The 19,545-nt window shown below is 50.8% G+C and overlaps 7 protein-coding genes across 7 annotated transcripts; 2 read left to right on the forward strand and 5 right to left on the reverse strand.

The window, feature by feature from the left end:
* Window positions 1–109: 109 nt before the first annotated feature.
* Window positions 110–388, reverse strand: CGCA056_v006427 (uncharacterized protein; the record flags this gene model as incomplete). Its single annotated transcript, XM_037321678.1, has 1 exon — window positions 110–388. One exon carries the CDS (start codon window positions 386–388, stop codon window positions 110–112), a length of 279 nt encoding a protein of 92 aa, XP_037179997.1.
* A 3,405-nt stretch (window positions 389–3,793) lies between these two features.
* CGCA056_v006428 (uncharacterized protein) lies at window positions 3,794–5,020 on the reverse strand (the record flags this gene model as incomplete). Its single annotated transcript, XM_037321679.1, has 5 exons — window positions 3,794–3,941; window positions 3,988–4,150; window positions 4,201–4,276; window positions 4,326–4,843; window positions 5,017–5,020. 5 exons carry the CDS (start codon window positions 5,018–5,020, stop codon window positions 3,794–3,796), a joined length of 909 nt encoding a protein of 302 aa, XP_037180002.1.
* A 424-nt stretch (window positions 5,021–5,444) lies between these two features.
* Nmral1-1 (NmrA-like family domain-containing protein 1) lies at window positions 5,445–6,374 on the forward strand (the record flags this gene model as incomplete). The annotated part of the gene is made up of 1 exon (XM_037321680.1): window positions 5,445–6,374. The coding sequence occupies one exon, from the start codon at window positions 5,445–5,447 to the stop codon at window positions 6,372–6,374; it is 930 nt and encodes a 309-aa protein (XP_037180001.1).
* Window positions 6,375–8,045: 1,671 nt separating this feature from the next.
* On the forward strand, window positions 8,046–9,241 carry ALD2-4 (Aldehyde reductase 2; the record flags this gene model as incomplete). Its single annotated transcript, XM_037321681.1, has 4 exons — window positions 8,046–8,298; window positions 8,351–8,713; window positions 8,765–8,890; window positions 8,943–9,241. 4 exons carry the CDS (start codon window positions 8,046–8,048, stop codon window positions 9,239–9,241), a joined length of 1,041 nt encoding a protein of 346 aa, XP_037179090.1.
* Window positions 9,242–9,954: 713 nt separating this feature from the next.
* Window positions 9,955–10,278, reverse strand: CGCA056_v006431 (uncharacterized protein; the record flags this gene model as incomplete). Its single annotated transcript, XM_037321682.1, has 1 exon — window positions 9,955–10,278. One exon carries the CDS (start codon window positions 10,276–10,278, stop codon window positions 9,955–9,957), a length of 324 nt encoding a protein of 107 aa, XP_037179091.1.
* Window positions 10,279–11,388: 1,110 nt separating this feature from the next.
* On the reverse strand, window positions 11,389–15,765 carry atnG-7 (ABC transporter atnG; the record flags this gene model as incomplete). The annotated part of the gene is made up of 11 exons (XM_037321683.1): window positions 11,389–11,536; window positions 11,594–11,986; window positions 12,042–12,119; window positions 12,176–12,812; window positions 12,875–12,939; window positions 13,007–13,054; window positions 13,117–13,188; window positions 13,247–13,373; window positions 13,433–14,683; window positions 14,739–15,286; window positions 15,368–15,765. The coding sequence occupies 11 exons, from the start codon at window positions 15,763–15,765 to the stop codon at window positions 11,389–11,391; spliced, it is 3,765 nt and encodes a 1,254-aa protein (XP_037179092.1).
* A 1,163-nt stretch (window positions 15,766–16,928) lies between these two features.
* CGCA056_v006433 (uncharacterized protein) lies at window positions 16,929–18,223 on the reverse strand (the record flags this gene model as incomplete). The annotated part of the gene is made up of 2 exons (XM_037321684.1): window positions 16,929–17,744; window positions 17,798–18,223. The coding sequence occupies 2 exons, from the start codon at window positions 18,221–18,223 to the stop codon at window positions 16,929–16,931; spliced, it is 1,242 nt and encodes a 413-aa protein (XP_037179093.1).
* Between the last annotated feature and the right edge of the window lie 1,322 nt (window positions 18,224–19,545).

A 19,545-nucleotide genomic window follows, 5' to 3' on the forward strand; every position in this document is an offset into this window, starting at 1 on the left:
TGCATGGTGCCTAGTCTACTAATAATCCTCACACCGCCGAATCTCCGTCAACCCGCCACTAACCCACGAGTCCTCCGCGAACCCAAACATGTAACTCAGCCTCAAATCATCATCCACCCCGGTCTCCTGGTCCGCATGGCCAAGACACTCCCCGCCGACCCCTGGATCCCGCGTCGCAACCTCCGCCCGCAGACCCTCCGGCTCGGTGACGGTGTACGGGTGCCCGTTCCAGAGACCGAAGAGCAGGCCGTTGCAGGTCGCCACGCGGGCCTGCTCGGCGCGCAGGGTGATGGACTCGGGGCCGTAGAGGGCGGTGAAGACGTCGCTGATGGCGGCGAGGGCGGGTAGGCCTGGGCCCGGGAGAGTGGTTGTGGTGGAGGCGGTGCATGTCCAGTAGGATGGGACGGAGCGGATGGTCGGGGCGGAGTGGGTGGTGAGGGAGGGTGGGAGGAGGAGGTTTATGAGGGGGAGTTTCTGGGGGTGTTAGATGGGTGAGGTGAGGTAGGCGGAGGGGGGGGCTTACCATGGCTTGACGAGGTGGTGATTTACGAAGTTGGTTTGGTGGGTTCTGGTTGATTGGAAGTTAGGTTTCTATGGGGAAGAAGCAGGGTGCTGGCTTGGAGCAGGTTTTTCTACTGAGACGGTGAGTTTCTCGAAAGATTTGATTCAGGGGCTGGGCGCACAAAGGTGAGATCTCGGGGGATACAGACGGGTGGTACGTTGTGCGGACAACGGTCGAGTGTCAAGCGGTTTCAGTCTTGAGTGCCCTCGATGGTGATGAGATGGCTGCATACGGATGAGATTGAGAACAGAGTACGCGAGGGGTGAGCAACTTGGAAGCATGGAGTGGAGGGAATCTACATTTATGATCTAACTAGAATCTGAGTAGGTATGTGACTTGGGTAGGAGGGCTTGATGGCCTGGTATACGTGGTAGTCAGTGACATTGGGTGTAGCTCATTGCGTGTGGCCCATTGTGTTGGCTTGATTGAATTTGTATGTGGTAAAGTTTGACTCGATGCGGTCAGGCATGGCGGCGATGTCTGTTGTGCGCGATTTGGCTGACTACGTGATGTTCTGGTCGAGTGGTAGGGCATATTTTGTGTCATTCGGCTGAGCATTGTGGTACCAGGTGGTGCAGTAGCATGCTGACGGCGAGGAAGCCTGGCAAGAGCTTCGTGGGCTGTGTCAAATGCTTGATTTGCGGAGCATGAGAGGCGGAAGAGTGATGAATTTGGGTGCTCCTGAGCCAGAACGGTATTTGACCTGATTGAGAACTCTCGACGGGGTGATGTAAGGTACTGCTTTTGGCATACGGCACACACAGACTTTGTGATGTTTGGGACCCGTGAGGTCGACAACATGCTGCAGGTTTTGACTTCAGTTTGAAAAGTTGCAGTTCTTCCGTTGATGTCTGAGGAGAGTACACATAGTTTGCTGAAAGCCTTGGTACTGTATGACAAGTCTTTGTTTTGAAGAGGCTGTCTAAGAGAAAGTAGATGTTCGACTTCTTCGGCAATAGTTCAAAGGTTTGTGGCTTGAGATACAACGTTGCTATGATGACCGAAGCCTGTCAGCCATGTGTGAAGCAAAGATGTTTGTTTATCTTCCTTCTACTTAGGAAGTGAGTCCACCTATAAACTATGGGCGACGATGGACGACGATGACGGACGACGATGACGGACGACGATGACGGACGGCAATAGCGACAAAGGCAAGGACGATAGCGAAGACGCTCATTGATGAGAGCAAGACAGATGCTCATGTTAATGTAACTCGTTCTCAAATGCACTATAAACACTAGGGAAGAAAGAGCCAACCTTGATAGGAAGCTGAGCACTAGGCAGAAATCATATCGCGTCAAATCCACTTTCTGGCTATTGCAATGCTATGTTTTAGTTAGACTCCCCGGTCTTTTGTCGCTGTGATCATTCTCATTGGTGACGGAAAGGACCTTCCACTTCTTATTGTTGTTGGTGGTTTTGGAAATGGGAACGTCTCCGCCCTCGGCACACCCTTCGCTGGATGAGTTGAACCGGCCCGCGAAGTCATCAACTGAAGACACTCTATATTTTCAGGTGAAACGTCGGACATTTTGTCGTACGAGTGAACCGCAACGGCGGGAGAAGGAGCATAATGATGGCGCTGCCTGGACATTAACGAAAGTGTCCCCAAGTGTCATTCGCCGATGTAGGTGAGGACCTTGAGAGCAAACAAAGGGATAGGTAGGCGTCCTCAAGGATTTCGTACTGCCCCATCTCATATCCAATCGATCTTCAGATCGACTTCAACTTTTAATTTGACGTGTCTGTCCTTTTGCGGCGTATTTTCATAAGATCATGGAGCCAGAGTCCGATGATTTGATCTCTTTTTGTTCGGGCCCGGAAAGCTCCTTGGAAACGGACGTAAACAGCTGTCCGACTGAATCCGAAAAAGATGGCCCGACTTCGTTCGGAGAAGGGGTCATGGAACCCCTGCCGATACTTCACGAACTGAAAGATCCAAAGTTAGAAACCGACGAAAAGCAATTGGAACCTACAGCAGATTCTGAAACCAACGCAATCGACAGCTCAAGTCCGTTCATAGAAGGGAAGCCGTTACCTCCTCTTCATGAATGGGAAGATCTGGAGCTCGAGAAACTGAGCCAACTCTGTCTACCTACCGAGATGGGACAGCCGCAAGGTTTGGCGAACGGATTCTAGTGCCATTCGCCCTGAACGATTCGAGTACACAGCAATGCTGGGAAGACCACCAAGCCAGGCATGGAAGCGAGCCATGCAACAGCTTCATTCTGGATTCTGCCATGGCAGACAACTCGAGGAAACAATGCCATTCAGTCAGCCTTCCATAAGAAAACCATTCTTTGGTGCCGTATCCATTATAATCTATGACATTCAGTTGCAGAAAGGAAGCCAAGGAGACACTCATCCGAATGTGGAGCTACAAGGCCAGTATCACTCGAAAATGAGCACTTGGAGGGACTTGATGTGCTTAGTCGGAAAGTCAAACATAGACTTCGATCGTACCGCCCGCTCTATATTTCAGCATATGCTCCTCGTGGACTACGGCATGGCAGCCCACCCTGTGCGGGTAGAAAGGTTCTTCGATGACCAGGGGCGCCCTACAGGAGATGCATGGAAGCGTAACTGGCCCATTTGGCATACAATTTGTGCCGTGGTCAGTGAAATTGCCCAAAGCTGTGCCCAAGTAGAACCTGACAAGTTCATCATCCGGAGCGCCAGCAATTGGTTTTGGAGGTTGTCATTTGTCTCGCCTGCGAGGAGCTATATGGGAGCTCGTTCACACTATGAGTACGACCTTGCGCTAATGTTGCATCACTGCCACACTCGCCGTACATACCTCCAGCCTCAAGAATACTGGAAAGGTCAAACCGGATATCAAGGAATACTGCAGGAGCTCATTGAAGACGTGCCACGGGTCGGCACCGAAAGATTGATGAGGAAGCTTTCCGTTGATTTCAACGAGAATTTTGACAAGTTCGTTGCTGACCCCGCCAAGGGCATTGCAGCGAGATATGGGATCGAATTAGTCGCGCCAAAGACAAGAGGGTTAGGGACACCATTGATCGAGTTGTATTACAGGAATGGCGTGCTAAAGAAGGAGGAGAAGGAGGAGTACCCATGCAGTGTTCAGTGAGCTGAGCGATTCGGACCAACATACAAGTAATCTGGAAAATGGAGACTATTCTTAGCGTTGAATGCCTAAGCTCAAGATTCCAGTTCGTCTGCTTCTACCATGTAGGTCATCAACCAAGTGTCTTTCTTTGTCAGTTCCTACGCGGAAAACACTCCAGAAAGCTCCTCCAGCTTGTTTGCCTTCATGAAATCCTCCCACGCGACAGGACTGACATTTGGATACTCTTCATTCTGAATATCGGGTCCAACGAACGTCCGACCATTGACCCAGTAGTACATGTAGAACCTGATAATGGTTAGTGACTGTCATTACATGCGACTGGATGACCTACAAAGACATGTACTTCAAAATGTCGGACGGATTCTCCGCCTGGGCGCGGTGCATGGTGGACTTGAGATCGTCAATCGAGCCCAAGCGTTCCATATGCGGCTTAATACCGTAGACCCTTTCAAAAGAGGCCGCAATTTCTTTGATGATCTTTCTGTCTCCCAAGACTGAAAGTTACTAGAAAAAGCCCATATTAAAAGGGGACAGCTTGACTTACACCTTTGCACACCAACAGCGGAAGGATCGGTCGCGACCGCCGCCGTATACTCAGCGGCATTCTCGTAAGAGGTACCCTGCCAACCGCTCAGTGCCCTCACCCCAGTACTAGAACGTGTGCGTTACAGGGTCGATGACCGAGAAGAAGGGGCTCATGATGGCGTCAATGAAGCCCCCGATGAGAATGTGAACGCCCTTGACGGACTTCTTGGTTTCAAGGTACGCCTTCACGGGCTTCATGGGGTTCTTGGGGAAGAGCTCGCCGAGCTCGAGCTTGGTATAGTCCAGAGCCCAGTCGCTGGCGATGTACCTAGAAACTCCCTCAGACTCGCATGCATCGATGAGCATTTTCTGCCCCTCGACCATGAGCCTATCGTCACCAAGGTATGCGCAGATGACAACGTCGGAGCCCTTGACGAAGTTTCGGATCTTTTCCTCGTCGTAGGCTTCACCTTGGAAGAGTTCAACTTGTGGGGAAGATGCCAAGGGCGCGATGACCTTCTTGGGGTCACGGCAGTAGCCTCGGAGGGTAACATCGGGGTTTTGGATGAGTTTGGAAGCAAGCAGGCGGCGACGGTGAAAGTCATTTTGATGGGGTGATAAGTTGTTGGAGAAGTGATGATCGAAGAAGTTGTTTAATGAAACTAATGTCTTTGTCAGGAAGATGCTATTTGGTCTCTAAATATCTTTCTCTGATAAATGATAATCACTTGATCTCTCAAGTTGAACTAGCCCTCCACGAGACGCCGCATGTGTCATCAGTTGGTCCGTCAGAGCTCCGAAAAGCACCCGTTCGCACCAGGTCAATACCAATTACCCATCTATCTGATGACGCAGCGTCAAGGATCCTGCACTGAAACGGGACAACAAGACTACCGAAAATAGCGAGAGGTTGTGGGCAGATTGACCGGGCCGACGCCGGGTGGATCTCCCGCCGTCAGGAGCACCGGCCTCCGACCATGTCCGATGTGATTGCTGCCGTAATCACAAGTAGCCCGACCCGGTGTGGTAGACCATCCGACTTTGTCATCTCAGAGATTTTAATGGAAAAGTGTACTGAATCGTGCAAATGCTTTGAAGGGCTTTTCAGTGGATAATAAGTTATGAAATTTGTAGCAAGTGATCATTATTTGAAGGAACGGCCGTCCAAATTGTGCGACTTCTTCCATCTTCATCAAAATCCAACCATTTTCTCATCTTCCATTCACGTCTTCTAAATCTGTTCGGTACCATTGAACTGAAGACATGTCACGCGCACTTCTCATCACCGGCGCTACCGGCAAACAAGGCGGCGCCGTCATCAACGCCCTCCTTGCTCGCCAGCCGTCGGACTTTCTTCTCCTCGCAGTAACACGAAACGCCCAATCCGCCTCAGCCAAGAGTCTGGCCGCAAAATCCAAGAATATCAAACTCGTTGAAGGCGACCTCGACGCGACACCCGCACTCTTCGCCTCCGCCAAAGCCGCTGCCGGGGCTGTTCCTCTGTGGGGTGTTTTTTCCGTGCAAGCTCTTCAGACGAACAGCAAGAATGCAGACCACGAGACCAGGCAGGGGAAGGCTCTTGTAGATGAGTCGATCAAGGCCGGCGTGCAGCACTTTGTTTACAGCAGTGTGGAACGTGGCGGCGACGAGAGGTCATGGAGCAATCCCACTCCGGTACCGCATTTCATCACAAAACATCAGATTGAACATCATCTGCGCGACTCCACGGCGAACGGAAAAAGTCCCATGGGATGGACGATCATCCGCCCAGTAATTTTCATGGACAACCTTCTGCCGGGCTTCTTCGGCAAAGTCTTCTTCACCATGCTACGCGACACCATGAAGGATAAGCCTCTGCAGTGGATCGCGACGAAGGATATCGGCTTCTTCGCGGCGAAAGCTTTCCATCAGCCGGCTACGTGGAACAAGAAAGCTTTTGGAATCGCGGGAGACGAGTTGACCTACGCGCAGCTGAGCCAGACCTTCGAGAAGGTCACGGGCGCTCGCACTGGGACGACTTTCGGACTGCTTGGCAAGGCGCTGAAGCATGGAGTTTCGGAGATCGGTGTGATGGTGGATTGGTTCAAGAACGATGGCTACAAAGCTAAAATGGCGGAAGCTAAAAAGGTTCATCCCGGTGTGACTAGCATGGAAGATTGGCTGAGGGACAGTGCTTTTGTCAAGAAGCCATAGATGTGCGCGACTGAGACGGTGGCTTGTGAAAAGGGAACATCGGTTGCGAATAGTAATGTGTATCAGTAATAGACGGGCTGATTTTGATCGTCATCTCTTTTCTTGTTTGGTTTTGAAGGTACAGCAACCCGTACCCACGCGAATTTGACTGACGCTGATGTCTGCTCGATTCCGAGGTAGCTTGCCAGTTTCGTTTTGCCGAGAAGCTTGGCTGTTTTCAAGCCAAGACCCGTTTCTCCAAATCCCTTTTTTCAGAGTTCATTCCCGAATTCTTGTTGAGTTTGGTGACTGATTACTTTTGCTCTAAAAGACTCAACGAGCTCTCTGGTGGTAGGTTCATTGTAATCTGTCAATCTTGGACTGTCGTCTTCTAAAGTAAAATGGACACATACTTGGCATTTTAACAACCGTCGATGTGCCAATTATCGACGACTCTTATGCAGAGCTGCCGTCCCTTCAGTTCGTCCCAAGACTCGGTGTTAGTCAAGGATTCCTGGTGCTATGACACATCTGGGACCAGCTCACATGTCAATCAAGTCTCAGGAACCCGCGCCTAGACCGAGATAAGGCACATGGTTCCGCATCGAGACACTTCGGACTCCCAAGAGTCGAGCTGAAATGCAGCATGCCTTGTCTTGATCCAGATCCCGCCCGAGCTCATACCCCAGCCCTGCAAGAAGAGGGTCACGATTTCTTGTGTATGCGTCTTGGATCTCCGACAACCGCTACTGTCCAATTAGACTCAAACAACCACTTTTTCTGTCAACCAGGATTGGATGATCAACCTGAAGCCAATTTTGGATCTGCGCCACAGGTGCAAAATGTCGTGATTTCGACCCCGTTCCCCTCTCTGGAGGTTTGAAAGCCCATGGCACAGCAGCCAGGCGCTCCAATGGCGGCCTCCTTCTTGCGAGCGCTCAGACGCGAGCGAAGAGAGATTATCGTAACTGGCCAAGTGAAATGATCTGCCCAGGGGTTCATCACAGCGTCGTCATTCCTATCGATCGTCTTGCTGCGTTTCGCGTTTCTCATCCTGGCTAGCTTCCCGTCTTGGTGTCTCGACTTTCCCGGCCAACTGCCCAATTCGTGCACGGTCTAGGACCTGCGATTTCTAATTATTAATTCTTCCCCGATTTTTCGTTGCTACCGACGATCTGGATCGCGTGCATGGACAATTGTCAGGAAAACACCGCGGCTTATTGTGCCTGTTGGCAGGGTTTGACACGATGTCAGAATTCAAAGGTCGCCCACAGCCCCCCATCTTGGGGATTTTCAGGAGTCCCACTTGGCACTCAACGACAGCGGTTTCTGGGCGAGTTGCGTTTCAAGCCACTTGACAAATGTCACAAAAGTGTCAAAGACGAAACCCCCCCTCCACCCAAAATAAATAAAAATTTCTCGTGGCGGGGTAAAACGAAAAGAAACGAAAAGTAATCGCTTTGCAATGAATTTTCGAATTGAGGCGTTTTTTAACTGACATGCCACTGTTTCATTGCAGTTTCCTCTTGCCGTCTTCCCCGGGATGGCTCATGACACCCTAGACGGTCTTGACAGCCATGATCGACTTAAGATCTACAGCAACCGAGCAGCTTTCCTGCACCTCGAGACCTTTGACGTCTTCCACCGCGTCCTATCCGGCCCACACGATCACCAACCACCAATAACGTCAACATGCAGTCGGAAGGGAGCTTTGGCATTCCAGAGGGCTCTACCGTTCTTGTGACGGGTGTGAATGGCTTCATCGGTTCCCATGTCTGCAGTCAACTGCTGCAGCTTGGTTTCGATGTCCGCGGGACCGTCAGAGATCCGACAAAGTACGCTTGGGTCGAGGACTTGATGGAGAGGGACAACCCGAAAGGTTGCTTCACGCTGGCCTCTCTGCCGGACCTGGAGGACGGGGGGGCCTTTGATTCTCTTGTTGATGGTTGGTTTTTGGAGTAGAAGAGTCTGGTTTCTTTTTAATGACTTGTGCATAGGCGTTTCGGCTGTCATCCACGTGGCCTCGCCAGTGTCTTTGAGTCCCGACCCAGAGAGCGTCATTCCGAGCAGCATCAACGGCGCCATGAATGCCCTCAAAGCAGCCAACAGATCGCCAACTGTCAAGAGATTCGTCTTGACAAGCTCGTCGGTTGCAGCGGCTCTACCCAAGCCTGGTCAGAAAGGCGAAGAGGTGACAACAACAAGCTGGAACATTGAGTCAGTTGCGGTTGCGTGGGGGAAGCCTCATCCGCATCAAGCATGGCACGTGTATGCGGCAAGCAAGATTGAAGCGGAGAGGGCTGTCTGGAAATTCTACAACCAAGACAAAAGCTGCCGTCCAGACTTGGTCGTCAACACAGGTAGTTTCTCTGCCAGTCTTGTTAGCAAGTAGTTTGCTGATGATTTGAAAGTGCTCCCTAGCTGCAACTTCGGCAGGAGCCTCGACGTTATCAACCAAGGCCACCCTTCAACATCATCGTTCGTCGAAAGTCTGTGGTACGGAATTAACATGGACCAACTGGCGTGTAGTCCACCACGTACGTTCTATTTCGTATCGTCATCTGGCGACTTAGCTAATGACGAATCTAGAGCACTTTGTTGATGTTGAAGACACCGCGAGGCTTCATGTTGCCTGCGCTGTGTTGCCAGAGGTCCAAGGCGAACGAGTGTTTGCGTGGGCCGAGCCTTTCAACTTCGATGCCGTGCTTGACATTTTGCGCAGCGAGTTTTCCAACAAACATTTCGTGGAGAACTTCCACAACTACCGCGATCTCTCTACCGCAGAGAAAGCAAAGTCGCGAGCAGCCCAGTTATTGCGACGAATGGGGAGAGACGGTTTCACTTCATTGGAGGAGAGTGTTTTACTAAATGTTGATGATCTGCCTTGAGTTGCAGATCAATCTTTTGAATCATAGGAAGGACAGGATTCTGGTGTTTCGGGGAAGACACAACACAACCACAGGAGCAAGCCATGGAACTTGCACCCGAAGGAACGACACTTTCATTCATCCATACATATTCACCAACTACTTTACTTGGGATATGACATCTCCCAGCTTCAAGCATGAGTTGGCCATAGCGCCAAGCTGGCATGCAGGGTGCGGATGCAACCCGCCATTGAGGTTGAGGACCATGGCCAACTCTCCACTCCTTAGCCAAAGGCCAAGGCTTAAGGCCGCAATATACGTCATTTGAACAATGCAGGAAGGGTGCTACTGAATGCCATCTGATTTGCTGAAAGTTACTATGCATTTGCAGTCATTGATTGCGTCTGGTGGTCATGGATGCTTGCTAGCTTGCTAGCTTGCTATGGATGTAGTGACTCCCCGCAATTCAAGGTCGAGAACTCCCCAGATCCACACGTTTGCCATTACAGGCACCATCGCAGGAGTTCGAGAAAGCCTATTTCAAGGCCATCTATAAAGTCCCGCGCGTGATGGCTTACTGCAGTCGCGACAAGCACCACACCTGCTGGAAAGGAACCCGTGTGTCCGCCTACCACCAAGCTCTTGCCATTGAAACTAGCCCGATTGTAGCTCCACTGGATGTTTTGTCAGACGTTTGTAATGCAAAAAAAAGAAAGCTGGTAAAGTCGTACTATTTACTGAGACCACACCTGCAGGCCGAGGGTAGGGTTGTCGGTGGAGAGGCGGGACGTGGAGCAACTGTCGCCAGCGCCAAGAGGGACGCAGACGGATCCGTACACGCAGAACAAAAGCCACTTGTTGGAGGTGTTATTGACGGAAAGAGTCGTGTCGGTCATGGTCATGGAGCCATAGGAAGGAGAAGTCGCAGTGTACGTGCTGCCGCTCTGGGAGAAGCTGACGCTGTCGACGGTACCACAGCCGGGACATCCGCCATCGCGGACGCACTCAGCGGCGAAGGCGGCAGTGATGAGAGGGGTGAGGAAGGCGGCGAACTTCATTTTGAGAGCGAACGACTTGACGAATGTTGAGCTGCGGCTATTGGCAAGAATTGCAAGTAGTGGCCATAGGATCGAACGGAGATTCTTCTGAGGGTTTATACGTTCACACACCGGCCTCCCACCAGGTAGCATCGCGTTCTACGGACACTCAATCTTACGATGCCATCTATTGCCGCTCTCGTTTTCGTGATATTGCATACCTTGCGCCACTGTTGTGCATGAGAGTACATCACCGGTTGCCATCGGAATGCACGATCAACGCTCTCTATCTGAGTTCATCTCGGCTCGTAGGTTCCGAAGAGGCAGTTGAGCTTCCCGCGCGCTACCGTACGGTAGTATAGATGCGACACTATCCCCGCATACGGTCGCCATATTTAGTCAGGCCACTGACTCGATTTAGAAGTCTATGCCGATGGAACCCCAGCCCGGGGATTTGTAAAGTGTTTTAAACAAGGTCGCGATCGGCAAACGTAGCTTTCTAAAGAGCGATCAAACCGGTTTGTATACCTCGGTAGGGCCGGAATGGCTCAATTGACGTTGTAAGGTGGAACGGTTCATCTGTTGTTGCTTCTTGGCTAAGATGCCCCTCAACCGAGCTCTCACCAAGCTTATTCCCGACTGAAGTTGGCTGGACCGGGCATCTCTAGCGGGGAAGCCGAGTCGCAGCCGCAAGACAGACAAGTGCAAACGATCTCCATGCTGATCATCCCACAGCAAGGAAAGCCAAGACTTCTGTAATGCTGCTTAGAGGAAATTGTTTCCAGGGGCAACCGAAACGGTACCTCGGGAGCGAAATAGTTCCGAGTTAATTGCAAGCAACGTCAGGGGTAAGACCTTAGCCGACCAGACTTCAGTCAGGTCTGGTTTATCAATCACCCTAAAAGGCAGTTGTCTAAAGACACATGAAGGCGGGAAATGGATACGAATTATTACAATACTACTGTAGGCACTGACCGTCTTGGGGTATGTAATGATGATCTTTCATTGCTTAGGACTCCTGCTTGACTAGGACAATCATGCAGATATCTCTGGTATGATGACGTGGCTACTGTATGAGATCACCTTCCCACCGAGTGAAAGTGTTGGCTTGCCAACCGTGCTCCGAATACCTCACCACGCCATCTTCCCCTCGTCGACCCTCAGAACTTTGTCGAACATGTCCAGCCCCTCAGTGTGATGCGTCACAATAATCATTGTACTACTAGGATGGGTGCCGAGAATGTTATGGACCATGGCCTTATGCGTCATAGCATCCATGCTATTCAAAGTTGATGTTAATCACGGGCCTTGGAGAGGGACAGGACAGAACACCCACCCACTTGTAGGCTCGTCCATGACGTAGAGAGCGCTTCTTCTCAGCAACGCCCTTGCAATACCAAGGCGCTGTTGCCAACCAAACGAAGAGAATCTAGAAGATTCCCATGATTGATCGATGTCAACCATGGCTTCGGGTTGGCCACCGTCAGAAAAACCGACTGACACAAGTCTAATCATATCCACAACATCAGAGGGAGAGTGGTTGTCGCCCGGGTCCAGATTTTCCTTGACGCTAGCCTGTCCGTTGTAGAATGAGAATTGAGGTGCTCCGACAAGTCTCTGGCGAAGCAATTGAGGTGAAACCGTATCTAAGTCGACACCGTCTATGTGGACAGAGCCGCCGGTCTTTGTTATCAGTCCAAACAGAAGTTGAGCCAAAGAGCTTTTCCCGCTTCAAAGAGTCAGTCAATCCTTCCAGGTGAAATGAAAACGTTCTCGAAGCTTACCTCCCGGTTCTTCCCACTACGGCAATCTTTTCGCCGGCTTGGATATGAATTGATGCATTGGTGAAAACCGTATGATCACTGGAAAGATGTGATTATCGTGGGCTTCCTGTGAGTGATCGAGTCGGGAGACTTACCCGTACGCCGCCGAAACATCACGAAGCACTACCTCACCTCTAGAAGGCCAGTCGCCTGGTAGCTCTTCAACAAGCGGTGTAGCAGCGTTCACCGCTCGAAAGTTCTCGCTAGGGGTAGTCGCAATAAACTCCCTGATGCGTCGAACGACGCCCAATTGTGCTTCCAGAAGAGTCAACCAATTCATGAGCATTTTCAAGTCAGATCCCAGTGTAATTGTGTTCACCAGAGCAACGCCAGCCCAGCCAACGTTGACCTTAGACTTTAGCCCAACCAGCAGGGCTGCCAGCGTTCCAGCCACCCCACCTCCAAGAAGTCCAATGACAAGAAAAAGCCAAGATTGGAGGGATCGAAAGAGGTATGCTGACTTGCTGGCCTGATAGACCTGATTGACGAGAGTGCTGGATGCGCTGTCCTGTAAATTGAAGGCTCGAATGGTTGCACGTCCGTCACAGCTTGCTCGCAAAGTTCCGATTACAGGAGCTTGTGAAGCAATTTGTAGAGTTCGAAGTTGTGAAGAGGTGGCTAGGTAGCTGCGCTGGATGAAGTAGAGGACAAAAAGAGAGACTGCAAGGCTGATCAGAGTGTAGACAGAACCTGCAGCAAGTACCCCCATGGATGCTAGAACGGCGGCGATGGCTTTCAAAAAGGAGCACCATTATTAGTCAAAGTCCTTGAACAGTTAATGCGGTAGAGCTCACCCCATGTTGAGTTGAGAACAGCCAGAGGAAGGGCGAGGTCAAGGACGTTGACGTCGTTTGTGAACCTGAACGTCCCGTCAGCCGATGGAGCCGATGAAGAGGGGACTGCGCAAATTGTTGATTGTAACTGACCTGTTGAGAGTTTCTGCGCCATTCGTTCCGAGAAAGCCGGCGGAAGAGCTGCAGAACTGTGATATTAGGACCACATATGGACAACAGAGAGCCATGTTAAGACTGCTGACCTGACCAAGACATCGAGCATATCCCTATGGATTGAGACTGCAGACTGTGGTATCATGCGGAGGAAGAACACACTAAAAAACAAAGCTCGGTTAACTGCCGGTCTTGGAAAGACTCCTTGGACGAACTTACCCGCAGGCCACAAGGATACCGATGAACCCTGAACCAACAATGAGAGAATACATCCCAATGTAGAAGCCAGGGGGGCTCGAATAGTCGCCAGCTTGATATTTCCCTGTCCAATACGACAGAAAGAATGCTATCGCACAACAGCTCAACACGTTAGCCATGGGAAACCCGAGGAAACCAGGAACGTACGACTGGCTTTGTTTATGCCGGAAACAACACATGTTGCTGTTACGGAGACCGCAAGATTCCATACTCCGAACGACTTCATGTAATTCCCGAAGTCACGCATCAAGAACTGTTGTTTTTTGACTCGAGGCGACTGAGCGGCATCTGTAGCCGTTGGCGTGGTTTCTGTGGCGAGAGCTTTTGCCTTTTCGGTTTCCGGTAATAGACACATTTCTTCCACGTCCGCCTGCCGTCGAGAATTGGCCAATGAGTCGGCATTATCTTCGACAGTGGAGGGTCCCTCCAAGTCTATGATTGAAGGATGTTGGTCAGGTTCAATGGCTTCAGTCCGTTGAAGCATTCCTTCCACGATCGAGAGTGTTTCATGTGCGAAACTTGATGGTACCATTGTCGTTTCCAGAGGCATAGCAGCCAGGACAGCCATTTTCTGTCTTCTTTCGGTGAAAAAACCCCGCGGGCCAAATAGAGCTGTACTGATCTCTCTGGCAGTCTTGGCATCAAGCCCTGTGAAGACGTCATCGAGAACCAAAAGATCTGCTTCGTTATATAACGCTCGTGCGAGGGCCAACCGTTTCCTCTGGCCTCCACTGAGAGAGGTCCCTGCGCTGTCGACAACGATGGTCTCGTCACCGCTTGACCACCGAGAGATATCGGGCCCCAGGCAGCAGCAGCTGAGGACAGCTGAGTAAAGCGTGCCGTCGAAGGGGCGCTGTAAGATGATGTTTTGGCGAACAGTACGGCCGGCCAGGAAGTATGGAGACTGGTCGCAGAATGCAATCTTTTTTGTGCCCAACTGTATCGTGCCTGCAGAGATGCGAACCTCTCCCACAAGAGACTTCAAGATGGTCGACTTGCCGCAGCCTGAGCTGCCCGTGACTACAGTCATTGTTCCCTTTTTAATGGTGAGGGAGGCGTCATTAATGATTGCTTCAGTGCCCCACGCTAAAGATGCCTCGGAAAATCTTGCTAAGATAGATGCTTCCTTTTCGAAGTGAATGAGCCCGTTGGCAGCTGTAGCGTCGTTATGCCTTTCAGCCAACCTGACTTTGGGCTTCACATAGGCTATTATGCGACCCCAGCTGACGACACCTTCGTACAATGCCGGAAGCATCTGGATGAACGTCGGAAATGATCCGAGCATGATAGAAATAACCGACAGAGCTGTGAATAGAGTCGAGTAGTCCAAATTTGTGCCGTTGATGGCTGCGTAGACGCCAAAAGTTACTAGAAGTGAGAGACCGTTCACAGAGTCCGCTAGTACGGGTTAAGTCAGGGATGCCTGAAGCCTAGAGAAAAAGCATGAACTCACAGGCAAACACCACTCCGATCAGGAATTTTCGGTACAGAGACATTGTCTCTATTTCGATCTGGCGATTTTCAAGCACTTCCTTCTCAGCAATGGCCTGCATACCAGCCATGCGAATGCTCCGCGTCTTTTCTATGAGCTGGCCCACCGAACGTATCCGACGCTCGGTGGCCTCAAGAGCGTAGCGTTGACTTTTCGTCAATTTGTTACCGAGAGCTATCGGGACGCTGACACTCACGAGGGCCAATAGCAGAGGTCCGAGGAAGACCAAGGCGACGGCATTGTACAAGAGATATGCCCCAACCGCTACAATGATGGTACTTGTGATAACATCGGGGATTACTTTGAGAACAAAGACGGCTTGAGTCACGTCCACATTTGCCAGGACAGTAACTTTTGCGCTCTCGGAGTCGGTGGAGATGGTCGTCCGCGATGTTGCTGGCTCTAGAGATCTGAGGTGAATGCGGTAGGTGAGGTAAGCCCGAATGCGGAATGATATTTGGTCGACAATATGAGTACTCTGTGCAACGAGGATGTTAAGAAGAGTGAAGCTTGTAGTTCAAGTTAGTTGTCAATTCAACACTTTTGGTGAACCCAGAACTGGGAATCGCATTGAAATCTAGGCAACTTACTCGATGAACAGAGCGACAACCAGCCATGAGCCGACAGATATATGACTTTCAGTCTGTAGAAAGGCTACTAAAGCGCCAATTATGATCGGTTGACAAAGTGTAGTCGCAGCTGTCAACGCAGCTAATATCACGGCCAACACGAACAAGAGGTAGGTTCGAAGGGAAGTGTCTCGAGCCATTTGCCTCATAAAAGAACAGTCCTCGTCCTTCTTCGGATGTGCATCGGGCGATGGGAAGAAGGCCGAGGTTTGGTGGGTTTCGATGCGTTCTAGGTCGCTTTGCAAATTATCTCCTCTTTTCCCGGCCGAGAGAAGCGGACCGAGCCATCCCAGAAACATTAGGCTGGCAAAGTTGACTTCCGTCTCTCTTGATGGGAAAAGAGCACAGCCGTTCGCCATCGTGTCTGACTGAGGGGAAGCGCCACTCAAACACGATATCACGAACCCAGAGACGGCATAAAGGACTGTAGCTGTCGTTTGAATAGCCACTATGGCCGTAGATATTGGCGCGAACCCATGGTCAGTTAGGACAGTCCATAGTGTTGCGAGTCTGAAACTGTCTAGAATGGCGAACCCAAGGAGAAGAAGTTCTAGTAAGTGTGATCGTTTTCGACTATTGGTGTAAAGTATGAGAATCATCAGCGCGCAGGTAATCTCTGTGACATGGCTTGGTAGGGTGGTTGCGGTGCGGATGGTTTCCAGGTTCGTTCCAGAGATGGAGTAAAGGATGAGTGAAGCTACGTGAGCGGTGAATGTCAGGATCAATGGGATCTGTGAATCAATCAGAAAGATTTAATATCCCGATCATGTATTCGATGAAACAAACCAGGCGCTCCAGTGCGATGGACCGATATGGCGTCCAAGTAAACCCCTTACATGGCGGGGAGCCTTCAGCGACATTTACGGCGAATTTGGCCAACAGGGCTAGGATAGCTAAGGCGCGGGGGAGGATGCATAGTATGGCATTACAGAAGTCCAAAGATAAGAACACGGCACCCGTGGGCGTTGAAGATATGGGCCAAGCCATATTGTTGGGAGGATGATGAGTCGCTCCAGAATGACCTGTTCGGCTTCCATCGTGGAATTCGAGGATCTCATCTCCAACGATCCGGAGGATACCACTTTATTCCAGGACTTATCTGAGGTGGCTGGCAGGGGCTGCTCGTCGAGGGTAATTGGTTAGCCGATTACTGCCATGTTGGGACTTTTGCACGGCAGCGCCAATCAGCGCGCCATAGATGTTGTTGGCTAGTGCTGTGCTTGTCAAGGGCAATATGGAGCGTTGTAACGTCGCGGCAACATCATTACGGGGGAGCGAAAAGAGACACAGTAAACACAACGAAATGTTTTGCGAGCACACAGAAGTGTGAGATGTTCACAAACCTGGAATTAGTGGAGATGGGACACAATAAACGTTCCACGCCGACACTTGCTTCATTCCAAGTAACAGACATGACGCATTGTCTTCGGCCTCTTAGTCTAACTGCCTTCAAATCTAGGATTTTATGTTGCTGTCCTCTAGGACGAACCGAGAGAGCTACTCTGTAGCCGTGATGCTGTCTTTATTTCGAAGACTCAATCCAGTCGGGAACCGACTTCTTGAGGAACGTCATGAACTTCCAGAAACCAACAGCATCTTCGACGTTGCCAGCGGGATCCACCACTCGCTCCGGGAAAGCTATGCCAGCCCCAAAAAGCCCGGGAATATAAGTGCGACCCTGAGCACTGGCCTCGACAGGCTGAGCAGAGAATCTTCCGTTAGAAGCATCATGATAAACGGACAACGGTTGCGTCTCAGCACCAGCCTTTTCAACGACGCCCAGGTCTGGTAGAGGGTTTCGTTGAAAGCCGATAGCTTGAATAAGGTGGGTGCAACTAGGAAGCTCAGACGCATACACGGCCTGCTCTTCCTCCGGTGGCGTCAAAACCTTGGTAATGAACTTCTTGACAGAGCTTTTTCCGAATAGTCGCTCCTCAAGATTGTTACGAGCCCACAGCGCAGCTTGGCCCTTGAGACCGGTGTTGTCGTACAAGATCCATCCATCCTTGTACTCGGCGTAGCGCAACTCGTTGTGGCGGGTGAACCACTTGATACGGAGGTTCGGGTGTGACGTCGTCGCAAGGTTGTACAGATTCATGAGAACCAGAACAGCTGAATGAGAGGAACCAACGACAGCCACTGTGGCATCAGAGGGTATCCTCCAACCTAAAGATGACGGCCTCAAAGCCGCATCCAGGTGCACCGTCACGAGATTCTCCGGCAATGCCCCCGTCATCAGCTGGGGCTGTGAAATCGGACTGGAACCAGTGCACAGCACAAGTTTCGACGTCTGTGCGTATCCCTTGCCATCCAGAGCAACTGTCCATTGTCTTGTTTGCTACAAAAATAGGTGAGTGAGATTCATTTAGATTTTGAGTAAGTGGGTCGCACCTTGTTCAGAATGGCGGATGTGACTTTGGCTCGGCGCTGCTCTACGTTCTGGAAATGACGAGGAATGCCTTTGGAGAGCATCAAACAGAGGTCTGCCGCATACTTGAGCTCACAACCTTGGTCCTGTTGCAGCTGCTGAAGTGCAGTGAACGCGTTGGGTTCCTCTGCGGCCTCCAAAATCTGGCGAAAGGGCGCCACAGCCTTCGCATAGTCGACAAATAGGCCTGCTTTTGTGTTGCTGGGAACCTGGCGATAGGAAGTCCCAACCCGACCAGCCTGAAAAAGGCGATCGACCCAAAGCTGGCGGTGCTGCGGCCGATGCTCAAGCAGGTTGCCAATGGCAGCGAGTCCACCTGGCCCGCCGCCGACGACTACCGAGTCGACAAGGCGGGCTTCGGATATCGATCTGGCTGCGATTGAGGCCATGGTCGAGTCGCAGGGTATGTTGAAGTGAAGAGAGGAAAATTGCAGGCGACGATGCCAAACTAGGTTAAATGAGAACTGTGCACGTTGTCCAATAATCGGTGTACAGTGGGTACCTAATTCCAGGAGCTACTTCACGCTAAGCACGGTGCAACTAACACAGTGCTTACTGCACCTTTTTTGCCGTCAAGTGGTCCGTTATCTGGTGATTGAGACCCTGCCCGATAACTGTCTCTCAAGTTGATCCTTGCGAGTAGCTGACTCATCAACTCAGCGGAGTCTACGAGTTGCTTTGCAATTTGTTGATGAGCAGGTTAAAGTGTTTGAGCTTGAACTGAGAGCACTATATTTAATCTCTACCTGCGGCTCACTCTCATCGCTGACTTGAAGGTGGCAATTTCTTGCACTCGAGACTCAAGGCCACCACCAACACCAGCGCTCTAAGCTGTCGCGCTAAGTTTTAGTCCCCTGGAACGCGCTGTCGCGAGATTAACTAATTCTCGTTGTGTCCTTCTCATTGCTGTCTTCATCGCAATAGTGAGGCTGTCGTGAGTTTCACGGCTTCTCATCCCGCGCGTCTGGAATTTAAGCCAAGGAATGTTTCCATGGCCGTACATTTGGATTTGCGGCTCCTTGGTCGTCAAGACGTTGGTGTGATTGCCACGTTTTTGTTGCTTTAGCCCGTGTGGGTATGTCCCCAAATAGCAACATTCGTTGCTTGAAGTAGCCGGGTTGGCAAGCCGAATTCAAGTCAAGCAACAACGAGTACAAACACTTCCTCATAGGGTGTTTGATCTTCCATTTCTTTTCATTATCTGCAAGAGTTACGTCTGTTGCCCCACGAGCAGATCTCTATCAACCGGGAAAACGCAGAACAGAGAGCGCATTGTCGTGCTCAGACTAATGAAGTATTCGTAGCCTCTTTCGACTACTTTCTTTGGGTCCCGTAAAAGCATGCTGAGGATGTTGTATGGGTGTCGAGGACATTCAGAGACACATGTGCGGTCGTGTGTCCGTGGGCTCCCACTATCTAGAGAAGAGCCATCCTACAACCCGGTCGGAGCACGTCCCAATGATTTCACTCCGCCTATAACCATAGAAGAAATTGCGATGCTACCAACGTAGGTCTTTCAGTACTTGACCAGTTCTGCAAATATACGTATCACCACAAGTAAATGTTATTTGGTCGCTTGCTAGACGACACACATTATTCTCTTTTTAAAACACAGACAAAGCTGCATTTTACCTTTGCACAAAATACAGCTCAAGATCCAAGTCACTTCCGCTGGCCGAGGGCTTAGTAGCCGTCTCTTTTTGCACCAGAT

This window comes from Colletotrichum aenigma (genome assembly GCF_013390185.1).
Source record: "Colletotrichum aenigma strain Cg56 chromosome Unknown KSG_Cg56_contig04, whole genome shotgun sequence".
Lineage (NCBI taxonomy): Eukaryota > Fungi > Ascomycota > Sordariomycetes > Glomerellales > Glomerellaceae > Colletotrichum > Colletotrichum aenigma.